This window comes from Rhipicephalus sanguineus, chromosome 8, assembly GCF_013339695.2.
Source record: "Rhipicephalus sanguineus isolate Rsan-2018 chromosome 8, BIME_Rsan_1.4, whole genome shotgun sequence".
Classification (NCBI taxonomy): Eukaryota; Metazoa; Arthropoda; class Arachnida; order Ixodida; family Ixodidae; genus Rhipicephalus; species Rhipicephalus sanguineus.
The window spans coordinates 9748883-9765865 of NC_051183.1; the positions used below are offsets into that span (position 1 = coordinate 9748883).

Genomic DNA, 16983 nt, shown 5'->3' on the forward strand with positions numbered 1-16983 from the left:
AATTTCTCAACAGTGATTGACTCGTTTCTGCAACTTGCATACAGTAAATCACAGTAGAGAAATTCTACCCAGTCAGGTCCCATCGTGATCAAAATTGACAGTATGACACCCATAATACATATTTGTCTGGGAGGCCAACTTTTGGATATACAGGTCTTACTAGAAAAGAAAAACTAGATACATTGTTCGATAGCAGCCTATTAACATGTTGGCTCACGCACTTTTTCAAGCACATTCAAGACGTGGCATGAAACTCTTGCTAAACTCTTCTCACTCAGTTTGTACCAATCAGCTTATTTGCCATGTTATATACAAACAGATGCGGTCACCTATAGTGCACACTATGGGCTCACTTTCTTGAGCTAAATTTTCGTGACGTACAGCCTGACACTTAGAAACACCATGTGGCTCTCTTGTTTGCAGTTCATCCGCCTTGGTGCAGTTGGCCTGCCTTGCAAACTCATAAACGGCATTGTGTGTTGCTGCCATGTCTTCCGTTACTTTCTCTCAGTAGCATGAACGAACTATCCGCACCCGTTTTGTCTGCACTACAACGGAGATGCCTCAACTTCAGCCTATGTTAACCCCCACTGCCTTTCAAGGAACTATGTCAACAATGCCAGCACTATGTGCTGCTGGGCCTCATAACATAAGCTTGCTCAGTGGCACAAACTGTCCATATACTTTTGCCCCACAATGCAACTGTGCCATTCTCAGTGGTCCGTATTGGGAAGCACTCCAGATCTACAAACACTATGATGTGGTGTTGGCTGCTAGAAAATGACTCGTTTATAACAGCGGAGTTTTGCACAACATAGAAAGGGTTATGAATGTAAAAATGGCCATCCACTCCCATTTGTTGCACAAAGCTACGATAAAATTCATATGGATTTCTCATAAAGAACAGCATTTTAGTTGGCGAAAAATTTGACATGGTCCACAGTTTGAACTCGAGAACGACTTTTTTTCGGGGTGGTCGCTCTACCATTTAAGCTAACCAGTATGCTAGTAATCAAAGTGCGAGGGCAAATTCAGTTTGAAGCGCATGGACACTGAATATGACAAATGAGTTCTGTGGAAAGCACAGTAGGTATAAGTAGCTTATAACCAGCTGCAAGTAATGTTTTTTCTTTCAAGTTTGATTTTCATAAATAGATATTAACGCAGAATCTTCTGCTAAAAGCTGCTGCACGTTTCCACAGGACCCATTTGCCACATTCTGTGTGCTTTGACTTTTCAACTAATTGGCCCTTACACTGCCCATTGCTAGCCTACTGGCTATCTCAGTTGTAGAGAAACAGCCCTGGAAAGGTGTTGGTTCCAGGCTTGAGCCCAGGAACAGTACGAATTTTTTGTCTTCCTTTCTGAGAAATCAGTATGGATTTCCTGGTAGCCTTGTACAAAACAGGTGGATGGCCATTTTTCAATTCAAAATAACTTGTTCTCTACACAGATGATGTATGCGAACACAACTGTGATGCCTTGAATCATGTCTGGACGAGCTGGGCTTGGAGCATGTAGCCAAATGTGATGGTAGGAGCTCCAAGTGAATGTTCTCAAATGTTCATTGTTCCAGTGCTCCCAGAACGAGGAAAAAGCTGGGACACAGCACTGTGTGCCTTGGCTTCTTTCCTCGCACTGTGACATAATGAAGTAGTACCAACTAGCCCAGTTCATTGCGCTCTAAAATGTGTTTAGCTACTTGTGATGCCGTTCAGACCAATCTGCTTGGCACATTCACAGGTAGCAATAGAACAGAGGGCTGCCGAGATAGCAAAGCCATAAATGCAAGGCCTGCGCGTGCACATCTGAGCTTGCAGAGATAGTGTCCTGCATAGGTCACTTGCTTGATGAATGTGCAATAAATGCAATTTTTTGGGCAATAAAGGTGTGATGACATATGCAATTTCTACATTTATTTGCTGCAATACAGAAACGTTCTCGATTTGTTCGAGTAGTGATTAGCATTTATGAAAGATAATTAATGCAAGGTCATGCTATATGTATTACTTTCAACTGAAAGACCCTGTGGCACAATCTTAATTATACAAAAGTAATATACAGCCAGCAGAGTCAACATGCGCCGCACAACTCCTCTCAAGTTTCAAGGAGGCTATCTGGGTAACAGTTGGGAGCATTCGCAACCAGCCGGACAACACATGGGTGGCCCTGAAAAGGGCCGTTTCATGGCAGGCAGCATTTGCCAAGTTTCAGTAAGGTTGAAAGTCGGGTGAATTGGTGACAGAGCATCTGAACATGTAAAGCAGCGCATAGAAAAGAAGACACAAGAGGATTAATATGATTCAACAGGACAACTGTTGCACTTGCCACTAGTTTATTCTTTTAAAAAATATGTATATAGTACATACCCACAAGTGCACCACATGCAACAATGACTTTTGCTCATAACGGTGCTTAAAAAAAAATTTGAATGTTGTGCACTTGTGCATATGTGTATTACCCCCTCCTTTTTTTCCCTTCAAAATAAGCTAATTGCAAGTGCAGTGGTTGGCCTGTTCAATTGTATTCCTCCTTTCATGTCTTGTTTTTGTGTGCTGCTTTACACATAAGATGATCTAAAGCAGTCTTGGTTCATGTTGGGAAGGTAGGCGAAGGAATTTGCTGCACTCGCAGGACTTCGTGGCCTTTTGTGTTGCAGTGGCTGCACTTCAGCAGCCTGTAGCAGATACCCAGCTCGCTGTGTGCATGTGACTTCACTCCAGGTCCGAAGTCACGGGCAAGAGAACTGACGATGATTTTGGCCAGCTGATCGATCCCTTGGCCTCTGTGCACATGGTACCCATCAATTGCTAAGAGCGCACGTCGTGGCTCTTTCGAGGAATTGAGAAACCGATGCTGTAGGAACAAAAAAAATTAGTGCAATTAGGAAAAATGTGATGCATTGAGACAAGAAAGAACTTGCAGATCAACTGAAGTCACTAAACAAAAAGAAAGGGAAGTGAACAACATGGGACCACAGCCTACAGTTTCATAAGATAATGGAAAAATTTGGCAACATAACGTGTTGCTAGTATGCTGCTATGTGAAAATTTTTCACTGCTAGAAGGGGCTCAGCCGGAACTTTTGAAATCAATACACGCTCCTTTGAATGTTTGCATTGCCCCTGTATATGTGGCTTGCACCAATATCACAGCTTGAAATTACATAGCCATCCACCCCGTGTGTCGGAACGGAACTAAAACCAAAAACAAAACAAAGATATTTTTGGCCGGAACGAAAATAACAAACGTTATCTATTATTTCGTTCCAGAGCGAAACCGAAATATTTTTTATCAGTTTTCAGTTCCCAGGAAAACTTGGTGACCTGGAACAACCGAGGTCATGCAACGTGAGCAATAATACATATGTCAGGGTATAGTGTTAGCGCTTATCTCATGCAAGAATTCCAAAGTAAAGATGTTCAAATTTTATGAAAAATGAAAAGAGTGGCAACCAGAGCTGTTTATATTAATGCAAGTGGACTTTCGTGTGCCAGTCACACTAGTGTGGAGAGGGCATTCTCGGTGCTGAAGTTTGTTTTATCAGAACAGCGGTCTTGCACCCTCGATGACGGGCTGCTTCTGAGAAAATGCTCACTCCCTTGACACAAAACATAGAACCTGCTCAGAAAATTCGTAATTCACTTTTGAGAAATTTAAATACAGTAACTTGGAAGGGTGCTAGTTTTGAGGTTTTGTGTGGCTGGCCCAGAAGCCCCTCAGGGACGAGACCAAGACAGACCAGCAAGCCATCTTTACTCTGCCGAGCCTCGGCCGCAACTGCCCGCTGCCAGTGGCTGCTGAGTGCGAGCTGCGAGCGCACCATCGCTCATCATTCTCTTCTTCTACGGCCAGCACGCTCGCAGCCACCGCTTCTATACTGCCCCCTCCCCTCCGGTGAAACTGGGTAGGAGGGCGCAGTAGCCGCTATCCTTGGCCACAGCGGACAGCACGTGGCAGTGCACGACCACACGTCGGCACGGTTCGTCCACCACGTAACCAAGGTCCCGGTGTTGTCCGTGGCAACTGGGGGCTCCGGGGCTCCGCATCCATTTTCGGGTTAGCAGTCGTCGTGGCAGCCGCCTTGCTGCCACCGTTTGTGGTTACCTGCTCTTTCCTGTTGCTGACCTCTGGTTCTTCCTTCCTATAAGTGTATAGAAGCGTATAGACAAGTATAAAAGCGGCGGCTGCAAGCGCGTCGTCCGTAGAAGAAAACGAACGATGGCACGCTCGCAGTTGTGGCCGAGACTCGGCGGAGTAAAGATGGTTGCTGGTTTGTCTTGGTCTCCTCCCTGACAGGTTTCTGGGCCAGCCACAGCCACGACACCCCACATAGTTCGCGCTAGTCTGTAGCAATTCGTCGTACAGTTACTTGCGCTCCTCTGAAGAATGCGGGAAGAACGCGTTTTACCCGTCCCACGTTCTTAAGAGGAGCGCAAGTTTACCACAAATCCTATGTTTTTATCGTTACTTTACCTTCAAATTTTTGCATAAAAATAAGAACCGTTACAAAACATTATTTTTTTAGTTCCGGAACAGAAACGGAACTTTTTTCGGTGGAACGAAACTAAAAACCGAAACGAAAAAACATTTCGTTCCGACACCCTGCATCCACCATTACGATGAATCACTACTGAAAGCTGACCAACCACCACTGAAGCTATAGTGACAGTACTAGAATATGTACCGTACTTACTCGAATCTAGGCCGCTCTCGATTGTAGGCCGACACGCGAAATTCGCAAGGCCAGAAAAAAAAAAGACTTAATCATGGTACTCGAATCTAAGCTAACCCCCCACTTTCGCACATTGTTTTTTATAAAAAAAACATCAGCTTAGATTCGAGTAAATACGGCACATGCATTTCAGATTCAATTAATGGTTGCCTGCACATTTGTATAATGCCCCAACTGCTTTGACACTAACGCAAGGAAGCAGCAGCCAACGAAAATAAATATGAATATTTCAGCCTGCCATACATGGAGAACACGTGCAAGCATCCAATGTTCATATGTGAAAGACAACAGTGTTAGAGAAGAGCCTGGTGCGGATAATAGAAGAATTTTGACACAGCAAGCCTGTGATGTACACTTCACTACATAGTCAAAAGTCTGATAAAAACTTGTCAGATGGGGAAGGTACCAGATTAACATATTAGAACGCGCCTCAAATTTTTTAAAAGTACATAAAATTGATGCTTTGGGACCACTATGGCCCCATTGCTCACACTAAAAAAAGCATCAGTGGGGCGCCTATGTATAGCCTATGTGCCACAGCGTGCAGGTAGGGCAAATTACCAAATGTACAGCTAGTTCCACATTTTTCCGATTTCATAAAGATTCCATGAGCAAACATGAAGATTACTACTTTGTAGCAGATAGAGTGTATTCAGATAACATCGGTGCATGTCTGTGGACCCCTTTAATTTCGCTGAAAAAAAAAAAAAAAATATTTTTTGCTGTATGAGTCCCTAGGGCCACGAAACCAATGTTAGTTTTGCGAAAAAAAAAAATTTGCCTAAGTCAAAAAGATTTGGACGGAAGTCTTCACTCAGCAGAACTGCTTTTCGCGAATTTCCCGAAAATACGATTTTGACGAGATCCTACAAAGAAATTATTGCAGCTGCGAGTCAATTTTTCTTGGCTTACTGTGAGTAACGTGCATTTATAAAATGTTATGTTGCAGTTCTGTTGCCCATAACTTATGCAAAAGAAGTTGCAAATACAGCACCCATTGCTCAATAATGCTCTAATTTCAGATTTTTTCACTCCGCGTCTATAATACTCGAAATTTCCCAAATTTTCCAGAGATTTGCCACGCATTAGGTTAACCATTGTGCTAAGTATGATTGCAGAGGATGTGTCAGACGCAAACCATAAATGCATATGGTAAGAAACGTCTCTAAAAATAAAATACTTCGAAATTCAGTTTAAAAAAAAAAGGCCATCTTCAATTTTCTTTAAACTCCCCAGAATTAAAGCCAAGCACGTGCTCTAACTTAATCTCTAAAAACATGTTGCATTATTTTTGTTAGATAGGAGTTACAAAGCCACCAAAGTGTCCAAATTGACGTCAAGTTCACACACAACCACTTAAAGGGGTGGTGCCATCAAATTTGTGGCTTGTGCATTCTTTGTTGCAAACATTTCTTATTGATCTAGGAAGCATGAGACACACTCCCAAATTCATGTATTCTCTCCAAACTATTTCACATCGCCTTATTTATATGAACGACTTTCGGTTTCGGTTTCTGGGCGACAAGTTGGACACCGACATCACCGTGTAGGAAGCTAGAACAAGTGCACCCACAAAGTTGTGACACATGCAGTGCTGCATTGTCTGCTCTCGCACACAGATGCAAGCAACCGTCCGGACGCCTTCAAAACTTGCTAAAATCCTCCATCATCCGCAGATGGTCGGCGAGCTTTCAACAATGACTGGTAAAACCCGCTTTGTCTACGTAATCCAACAGCAGCACCACATTAGTGAAAAGATGCTGCGTGGAGTTTTGCACAAAACTCTCCACAGAATGGTACTGCACTGTTAAACGGAACGTCTCAAACAAAGGTGAAAACCACCTAACGTTATGGAAATTGCAAGCAGTATTGAATCCATTGCAAGAGACTCTTGTCTGCTGAGACAGTCATTTCATAACAACTGACCTACCTTCATTTTAGAGACTAAAAACATGAATTCACAAGTGCAACCAGTACTTGCTGGAAGCAATCCACACTAACCAGCTGCTGAACTCACTGAATATTGGCATGACTCTGCTGCTCACTACCTGAGGCCAGCAAATGCTGCAATGACATTGCTGTGCCTATAGTGGGGTACAACTTTAGAAGACAGGAGAGGCCCCGCCCAGATGACCGAAGCGCAGCAGCCAGTTGCCTCCGCGACTAAAGAAATAGTCCCGCTAGGCATGTTAGGCATGTTCTCCGTCAGCGGGGTCACCGGCCGTCCGGCTCATGACGTCACCTGAAGTGCGCGCCTATTGGTGGAGGCTCGTATGCATCCGCCTTTGAGGGGAAAATGCCGCTGCCTTCTAAAGTTGTACCCGACTATAGCTAATGAAAGCTGTGATGTTGAGAGGGTTCTTTCAGCTGAGGTACAGAGTCGTCCACTTCCACCTTGAACACCGCACCGTGCGGCCAGCACTCCGCGGAGCGCCTCTCTTGGTTGCTTGGGTAACTAGCGCGTATGCGCAGTGACAGCTCTAGGCGGAGCCTTCGCCGCGTCGTCTGCTAAAGCGCGGCAGCTCTGCCGAATTGTACTTGCTTTGCGGTGAAGCTAACTTCGCTCTTGCTATGCGCATGCAAATCCAGCATCCGGCACGGTTCAGAAGAAGCGAAGCGACTGCACCTTGTTCCGTCTAGCTTTTGCTGCTAGTGTTTTCTTTCATTTCTGGATGCGATCTCACAACCAATAAACCTCGGTCCGTGCATGAGTAAACTTTCACAGCCGCGCTTGAACTCCTACAACTAAGCAACTCAGCTCCTTTGAGCCCAGTAGCCAGAATGTTCCCGCTGCTCACGCAAATGTTTTTGATCAGCTTCAAAGCTAGGCGCTGCAAAATTGGCATGGTAAGGTCTGACATAACAGCTTTAAATGTGCGAAAGTTTGGATTGTTACTCGCCTGAAAACAAAAGGATGTGAGCAATTTGCCAATTTCAGAGAAGTTACATTACATTCAGGTGTTATCAGCACTGCTGCCTTCATGCGCTAGCGAATTTAACTCGCCAATACGCCGCCCTAATTTGCTACTCATGTGCAACCATGCTTATTCGTACCATTCATGCAGAAAAATGAAGAAGCATTCTAATAGAGTTTTCAGCTGAACTCATATCACGCAATCAGTTCACCAAAGAAGCGCCGCTGACAAATGATTACTTCTGTAAGCAGGCGCTGAATAAAGCTTGACTCCCTTTTTATTGCTAGGTGACCCAAAGCACCGCGTATCGCTTTATATATTTCTTGGCTCAAAACTTTAGCACGAAGCAGAAAGTTTTCCGTGAGCCTTCAATTCACAGCGCAAACTTATATTTTTTTATTGTCGACTTTGTGTCGCCAAACTTTCAGCTGATGAAAACAACCGTGTGAGTAGCGGGAATATTCTAACTGTACGGCACAAAGCATCTGAGTAGCTTAGTTGCGGGAGTGCCAGCCCGGCTTGGCGATCTCACTCATGCACGGGCCAAGGTTTATTACTTTTAAGATCGCATGCAGAAAAAGAAAACAGTAGGAGAAAAAGCAGTGCGGAACGAGGCGCAGTCGCTGCGCTTCTCGATTTCCATGAGATTAAGTTACCTTCATCGAAGAGCAAGCGCGATTGGGCGGAGCCGCTGCGCTTTAGCAGACGACGCGGCGAAGGCACCACCTACAGTTGTCACTGCGCTTGCGTGCCCCAGCCGCCCGCGAGAGACGCTCCCGCAGAGCGTTGGCTGCACGGTGCGGTGCTCAAGGTGGAAGTGGATGCCTCTGAACATCCAAAGGTGAGACAGCTCTCGAATGAAGACCAACATGCTGCACATGCAAATGGCAATGTACGTTAACAAGGACGCGTAAAAAATCGGTGATCAGCTTTTTGTGAATTAAATGTGTCTTTTCCTAGATGTTATCAAGGCTCTTTACTGTCCTTTTGACTTATCAATTTGTGTAAATGTATTTCATGTAGCATTTCTAAACTAAACCCCCCCAAAAACATGCAGTTCAATGATGGTTCCACGAAAAATGTGATTTCTCTCAAATTATCAGCTTGAAAAATAGCACCCAATTTTTACCCTCTAATTTGAAAAAATATAAAACACAAAAACAAACCACCGTAGTTATGCAATTTGTGTTAGAATGCTTTGGCTTCCTGTGCGACACAATTTGTACAAACCACACCTCTCACCACCAGACAGGCATAGATGAGACTCTGGCTAAGAACATGTGCAAGGTTGTAACCAAGCTGATCATTGCGCATCATAGCAACAATAAGGCCGTCGTCATCACCATGACCAAAAAATAATGACCCACCGATCAAGACAACAAGTGTGTGTGTGTGTACCTTTCATCACATTTACCACCAATCATAACAAGAAACGAGTTCATACATTTGTTCATATTTTTGTGTTATGTGCTAGACAGCTTCACTGGTAACCTGCCTTCACAAAATGGAATGGCTTGAAATTTTTATCACAATTTTACGCACCAATTCAGTCATACACACAACACATTGTAAACAGTGGTAGTTTAGCACAATAGCAATAATACGCCAGCAAACGAGCAAGGCCTTATCTATAAGAAAGCAACATTGTGCTTATAAAGCCCCTGTTGCTGTGGTTCGTGTTTGTGCACTCAGCATGTATACGCACTGCGCATAAGCACCACGGCTTGACACAGGTTGCCAGTTCCCTTAGTCACAGTGATGGCAAAGCCGCCTCTCAGCAATCACTCCTTTTGCCTTATAAAAAGCATAGAATAAAGTGGGGATGCCTAATAATATAGATTGTAATATCAAGCACGAATTATGGTGCATATAAAGAACAGAAGACTGTACAGCAATCCGAATGGCTCCTTTGCACAGTATGAAGGCCTGTCCGACCAGGCTGCACAACAAACCGGTTTTTGCAACATTGAAACACATTTTAAAAATGCAAATCCTGTTGAAACTGCAAAAAGTGTGCTAGATTCTATCACTATAATTTACGGTCCTTCCATTTCCACTAGGATATGATAGCACGTTCTAGCCAGTTGTCTGTGTTTCTAACTTAGAATTATTATGTTTAAGCTGTTGCATTAACGTAGACAGAACTTTCAATGGCAAACTTGTAAGGCATATTGGGAAACACCCAATGGCTCTCTATTGATGAATAAACGGCTTTTACAGGGCTCTAAAATTGCCAAAGCTCCGAACGAGTGTGAATATTGGTGTTGAATCCTTCATCTGAGGCAAGCTTTGAGATTGGGCTAGTTGCTAATCCATCTTCAACCAAAAGTGTAGGAGTGGACAACAGACAAAGAAGGGAACAAAGACAACCGTTCCCTTCTTTGTCTATTGTACACTGCTGCACTGTTTGTCGACGATGAACTTCGTTTGAGGTTTCTAGTCTCACTGATATAAGTCGTATAAAAGTTCATGCGTGGAATTTTGTAGATTACCCCTGGTAACTTTTATTGCTCCAAGAGGTCTTTAACATGTGTGAGCTGTCATGTTACCTAGTTTTTTGGCATCTGGGAAATTCTCACACAATTAGTGTAAAAAAATCTTGCAAGTGACTCGCTTATTCCCTGCACCATGGGATGCCCACATACTTTTGCTGTTCCCGTTTGTCCTCCCAAAGAATCAAAGTGCTCCTTCGACAAATAGTTTCCAGGAGGTTACCCACAAAATGCGTGAACTGTGACACATCCTACATTAGTGGAACGAAAAGTTCAAACAAACAACAAAACACCATAAAAAGTGCCTTGAGAAAGGCAAGACATGCTCAAACACTGGTGGATAATTATTCATTACTAACCAAGCGATTAATTTGGACACCACTGCTCTAATCGCAATGAAGAAAATCTTTATACATCTGATCTCAAATGTGGTATGTGTGCAACTTACTTTAGCTGTACATGTGTTGACCTACCCAGGATATACACCAGCACCCACTGGCACCTAGGCCATAAATAATCACCCTCTTCGCATTCTTTATTGTGAACAAGGGGCCTATAGTGGTTCTGAAACGTTAATTTTAATTGTTGCCTTTTCAAAAGGTACCTCACATACATGAACCCATTTCGTCGACAGGTTTTCATTCGTCCACTGAAACAGATCGAGATAGCAGTGACCTGTGGGCTTTCATTTATTCAAGGGTAACAAAAGTTACCTAACAACGTCATAGTGAGTTGGTTGTCACTGAGAAGATGCAGACACTGGCGGTGTTCTGAATTTGGTATCACCACATACTGATGTTTCAGTCAAACATTTCTTTTCCCATGCCTTGAAAACACTGTCTTACTCTATTAGTGGCCTTCGGTGAGAAAGGCTAGGATGCTTGTGTCACTACCACTGCCATTGTTGATGAACCATTCCACGGACATTGGAATGGTTTATCAACATTGTCTCTAACATACGAGCCAGCTCATGTGACGGCACATGCAAGCCATGTATTCTCAAATGCCTCTACTAAAAATGGCACCACGTTGCCTCACTCCGCTAAATCTAAATACTGAAAAGCATCCTCACTGTCCATGTATGTCACAGTCTTAAAGAAAGGGCATTAAATTTCAAGGCCTTGTTTTCCACTGAGTATAATGGCCACATGCAAGATCACTAAAAGGTGTGCACGTTTTCACTGTATTTGCTTAACGTGCATTGTCACCTTCATTTCGGTATTTTCCCTGTATCTCAACATCGTGTGAACGCCTTGTCAATAACACAGTCAGGTATTTCAGATGAACGCATATACACGGGAGAAAATTGCTAGGAGCACTTACAACTAAGTTTTAAAATTCGTTAGAATGCGGTGCGGACGGTACGCATCTACATACCGCTTTAATCGGGTCTGTTGGCAGTGCAGGTTTACCGTGCAGCAATACGGATATGCCATACCGTCGTGGTCGGCATGTCAGTACTAACCCGCAAGACCTCTACCGCATCACTTTACCGCAATCAATGAGCAACTAGCGCGGCTAAAAAGTTCTTAAAAAAAGCTGCGTGCCGACCACGACGGTACGGCATTTCCCTCAGCGGCGCGCACCAGTATGTCAGCGTAAACTTACCTCGGCGTTCAAGATTCGAACACACGGCAGGCGTTTCAGCGTAGCCGTCAGCTTGCGGTTCAGCAAGCGCGTTTTCTTGATCTGGCGCTCTGCATCGGCGTCTTCAGAGCTGGAGCAACGTGGCAGCACTTTGAAGACGTATACACCACGGGGGCCACATCGTGCTGCAGTTGCAGAACTAACTTCTAAAATGTAAAGAGAATACAACCTTCAGTGACTGATGCCAAGCATCTCACAATTTCAGAATACGTACCCCTATATTGTCGCATATATCTTGAGGGTCCGCGTTGGCACTGCAAACGTCGTTACCACCAACGTACAAAACGACAGTCTATGCGCTGAAAGTGCATCGCAGAGACGGCCTCAGCCATTCGCACAGCGTCAAAACCACCAAAACTAAATGTGCAGGTCTCGACGGATGTTTTCAAGTGAAGGCGACTCCTGCACATGAATTTAACCTGGCTGTCGCCTATCACTACACCGCGCAAAGAAGGCATAACTCAAACAAAGCCGGCGACTGCGGTGAGGGTACCGAGCAGCGTTGCCAGATTGGAAAGGGGCTTCGACACCAACCCCAGAACAAAATTTCACCAGATTTCACCAACACTACAAAATGGCGACTATGACGTCATTTTTTTTTCTTTTTAGCGTTTTACTTTGCAAAAGCCCTGCCCCATAGAAAATATTTTTTGTTGTTTATAACAATATTATTACAAAGGAGAGTGATTTGATTATTTCTGCATTTTTTACTTGTGGCTGTCAGCGTATTCGTATAAAATTTTTTTTTCCGTCGCCGGCACGGGGACGGAGCCCCGCCCCTAGAAAACGGACCAATCAGAAATCAGTTTACGTTTGGAGTTCTGAGTTCTGAGAAGAGCCACGCGTCTACGGCGTGTTCTTCAGCTATACTGTTTTCCATATACTATTGAACACTAGGGAACCCAAGCTCAAGTTTGCGGCGCGACGACAGCGCCGCGCCAGCCGCGCTGCGGCTCTGTCGGAAAACACTGAACCGTCGCGCGGCCGACTCAGCCCCTTTCACGGTAGCGGTAGCGCACGTGCGCTCGCGTTCTTCTCTCGGTGCGGGTAACTGTGGGGCCGTCAGCTCGGCACGTTGAACCGAGAGGCTTGCTGTGCGAAGCTGCGCATTTCCACGATGGCAGAAGCGACCCCGCGGAAGCGCAAGCGTGGTCCGAAGTATTGCGGTTTAGTGGCCAGCCACAACAGTGCAGACAAGGCACACGATTCACGTGTTAAACTGTATCGGTTCCCGGGCGTGTCGCACGAGAAATAAAGGCGGCAAGCGCGGATAGCTGACAGCGCTGTCTCGCCTTCTATTTTGGCTGTCTGACTTCATCGCTTTCGTTCGTTCCGACTACCTGAATCGTTAAGTAACGGGGCGCATGCACGCAGCGACTACAGTAATGATTACTCGCTGTCTTCTCGCATTGTTAAAGTCCAGTTACGGTTGTAGGTGAAGCAACTTTGTGTTTTGATTCCCCGTGCTCGTGAGACCTACCCGTCGTTGTTGAACGTTCACATTCGCGTTATACCGTTAGCGTTGCGCGGTTGGTTGAATTCAACTGAACTCCGCACATTGTCAGAAGTTCGGCGCCTGCATTTCACGCGTCAGGAAGGCTGCTTTATCACGCCGGAACGGACGTCTGTGCATTTTCAGCAAGCTTTGACATCGTTCTGCAGGTTTGCTTTGTTTTTGTCACTTTATTGGGGTGATATATATTTAAGCCGCTAAATATAACTAGCACTTAATACATGCTTTGCAATTGCAACCTTGAAGTAACCACCTTCTGATTTTGTGCGATTTTCTAGCCGCGTTCACGCAACAGGTTTTATACGCCTATCAAGTCGATATCATAAAAAGAGACTGCAAGCATGACGCGAGAGCTGAAAAAACGAGGCGAGCAGTTCATCTTGCTTCACAATGGTTGAAGCTCAGCTAGCTGCCTCGCGTCTTAATCGGCGGGTGATTCTCCAGCGGCACGGAGGACTTGACTCTAACCTTCTCAGGAAGCAGTGCCATGGCCGTATAATTTTTTTTTTTTTCGCACGCCGCAAACGTTTGTTCACGAAAGTACACGGCTGCTACTGTAAGCATGCCATATCAAAACAACAATCATATGATTCGTAGTCCACGCCGCAGAACATCGATAGCGTGTACGGCTTCATTTCGGAGACTTACCTCGAGGTATACGTCCTACACGGTGTAATCGCGACTTGGGAAATGCATTTCGCTTTGAGTCGGGCGTGGTTGTCGTCGATCGTCTGCTCTTCACCGTTAACGTGATTGACGAGCTTTCCTCATTTTATCAAGTTCGCTTTGCGGAAGTGCCGGTCAAGCTTGAAGATCCTTTTGACGCCGCGCAAGTGCACCGCGAGAGCTCTGCACGTGCACGGAAGCGAGCGGCAACGCGGTGGCGAGAAGGGAAAGCGCTCGCTGATCACGCCCCAGTTTCTCTTTTTCTGCCAGAGATGGCGCTGCCTGTCAAGAGCAGCAGCGCCGCTAAGCGTTGCTTGGGAAGCCTATATCTACGGCCCCTGGGTCCGTGGCCTTGGAACACTGAACGCGCGCCTGACTGAATGGGCCATAAAACGTGGGGACAAGTGGTTGTTTGTGTGTGTGTGTGTGTGTGTGTGTGTGTGTGTGTGTGTGTGTGTGTGTGTGTGTGTGTGTGTGTGTGTGTGTGTGTGTGTGTGTGGTGCGAGGAGGAGAGCGCCAGCGAACCATTTGAGCTGCGTGGACAATTCCTATTTTTGTGCATCAGTCGATCAACACTGCACAAAAACGTGCTGCTGTCGACGCCAAAGGCCCCACCGCTGCCATTGAAGAAGGCAGGCGTGCGTGTGCTTCCCGCAACATCCGGTGACCGTGTGCCTATGGCACACTGTGTATCGGCAGGCAAACTTCTCAACGAACAAAGCACCGCGGAGTGACATACGAGAACGGGAGAAAGACAATATATATAAAAATAGAAGATACGGGACGGGGGGGGGGGGGGCGAACGGAGGGCGGCGGAGGGAGCAGGAATGTCTTTTCGAGGAAAAAAAAAGCATGGGAAGAGGGTGGATGGTGCACCATCGAAGCTGCGTAGTCCGCAGGCGCCTCTTCCGAGCAGGCAAAGAAACAAACGCCGTAGACGGATGAAATGGGCTACGTACAGATGGGAAGAACAGCGGGGGAGGGGCGGGAATGTAGCTGTCTTTTGTACTACACTCGTACGGTTGTGTGTGGGGGTGGGGAAAGAGCGAGGGGGCACGGGTGCGCGCAAACGAAGACGCGTCTGCACGTGGCAGTGGCGCTCAACAGATGCATCCACCGTCGTGAAGTGATGCACGAATAGTGAGGCAACCACTTTCGAAACAGCTCCAGGATCCCATAACACTTTCTTTGCAACAAATATTCGCAGATTTTAACATTAAAGGAACATTACGATTACTTTTAATCGACAAAAACTACTACAATTATCTAGACTGAGGTAGGCGTACACATCAGCGACTGGAGCATTCGGGTTATTTTGTAACTATACCTACATTGAAATACAACAGTGACAAGACTATTCAAGCGTGGCTTTTTGTCACTAGCCTTTAAATAAAACTGAGGCATAAGAATTAAGGTCTCTTTAACCGAACACCGCACATCGAGCTAAACATTTATTGAAACAGATAAACCAACCGGTTATCACGTAATGGGCTTTAGCGCCACTATAGTGCCTAGAATATTCTAGGCACTATAGCGCCACAGACAGATAAATATCATTGTTGAAAACTGGATCTGCAAGAAATTTACATCACGCGATAACATTTGCTTCCAAAGGTAGCGCATCCAAGAGGGGACAAGGCGAATGACGCATAAACACACATACACAGCATATTGTGTATGTACAGCGATGTGCATCTGCTGGGGGCGAAGCCAGAAATTTTTTTTTCGGCGAGGGGGGGGGGGGGTCAACATACTTTATGTATGTTCGTGAGTGCATTTGTATGTGTGCGCAAGCAAAACTGAAAATTTTCGGGGGGGGGGGAGGTTGAATCCCCCCCCCCCCCTGGCTACCCCCTGATGTCTATGCCTGTCTATTTGTCATTCGCCGTCCCGTCTTGCATGCGCTATGCCTTTGGAAGATTGCAAGTGAGCCCGCCGTGCAACACATAAGAGTTGCGTCTGTTGTTAGTCATGCATGTAAGCGTGTACAAAAATGACCCCTCAATGTCGTTACTTCTGGGTTTTCCGTCCATGCTGAAGAGTGTATATTGGAAAAATATTTGGTATTTCGAATATACACTATTCGATTCGAATGCCGAATCGAATAGAACACTATTCGATTAATTATTCGAAATTTAGAATATATATTCGCACACGTACTCCTAGAAACAGGCAAGGAGGTTTTTGAGTGGCCCACCCAATGATGTTAAAAAAAGATGCTGGAGTGGAAAAACCGAACGATAAAACGTCGTCAGCTAAGAAAAAGTAGCAAGTCAGCTAGTCACATGTGCTCGATCTACATATACCTTACACCATGCCCATACATCTCGTTTTGTCTTATGATGAAGCCAGTGTCCACAAACCGACTTCAGTTATTTAGCCCTGTTTACTGTTTTTATCCACTTAGCGCGTGTTAAGGGCCCCAAAACTACAAAGAAAACAAGAGGTAAAGACAAGGTTGGTTTTGAACACGGACCTTCGATGGCTAATTGTTCCGAACAGATACTTCCCAACGTGCCTCTATGTTACTGGCATCCTTATCAAAGCCTTGGCGAGCTTTACATACTCATTCGGATATATTCCTTTCCTCGTAACCGACCAATGACTAACCTATAGCATTTACGTCACCAGAACAAGGGCATTTTCTAATCAGACATCAGACGAGAAGGGTAGGCTATTCAGGTAAGGTATGTCCAAACGCTGGCTTCACATTCGCTTCTCCGAAGTTTCGATTACTTCCACTCTAGAATTTTTTTAACCTCCTTAGAGCCCGTCGCCTTCTAGAGCCATAAAGGTGGATATGCATAAACAAGGAGAAGGAGAAAATTAACTTTATTACTGAAGACAAGAGGTACGAGCGGGGTGGCGTCCAGCAGGCCCGCGAACTGTCCCGCGACCTTCGCCACACAATGAGCCTGCTCGGCCGGTTTCGGTTTGAAGGTTTATAGATTTGAGTGCAGCAAGAAACTGGCGCTACTCGTGGGATGTGGTGTGGTTTGAAGCAATAAGTTGTCGG

At 45.3% G+C, this 16983-nt stretch overlaps 2 protein-coding genes across 3 annotated transcripts in view; one reads left to right on the plus strand and one right to left on the minus strand.

The window, feature by feature from the left end:
• LOC119401312 (proteasome subunit alpha type-1) overlaps nucleotides 1-16983 on the plus strand; it is a 258901-nt gene that overhangs the window by 192769 nt on the left and 49149 nt on the right. The window lies entirely within an intron of this gene.
• On the minus strand, nucleotides 1902-12269 carry LOC125759692 (uncharacterized). 2 transcript variants are annotated; one of them, XM_049418743.1, is made up of 3 exons: nucleotides 12003-12268; nucleotides 11750-11934; nucleotides 1902-2856 (listed from the first exon to the last, which is right to left on the minus strand). In XM_049418743.1, the coding sequence occupies exons 1-3, from the start codon at nucleotides 12016-12018 to the stop codon at nucleotides 2593-2595; spliced, it is 465 nt and encodes a 154-aa protein (XP_049274700.1). In that variant the 5' UTR covers nucleotides 12019-12268; the 3' UTR covers nucleotides 1902-2592. The 2 variants fall into 2 exon arrangements, with proteins under 2 accessions (XP_049274700.1, XP_049274701.1); XM_049418744.1 differs by lacking the exon at nucleotides 1902-2856 and adding an exon at nucleotides 8432-8521 and having other exon boundaries at nucleotides 12003-12269.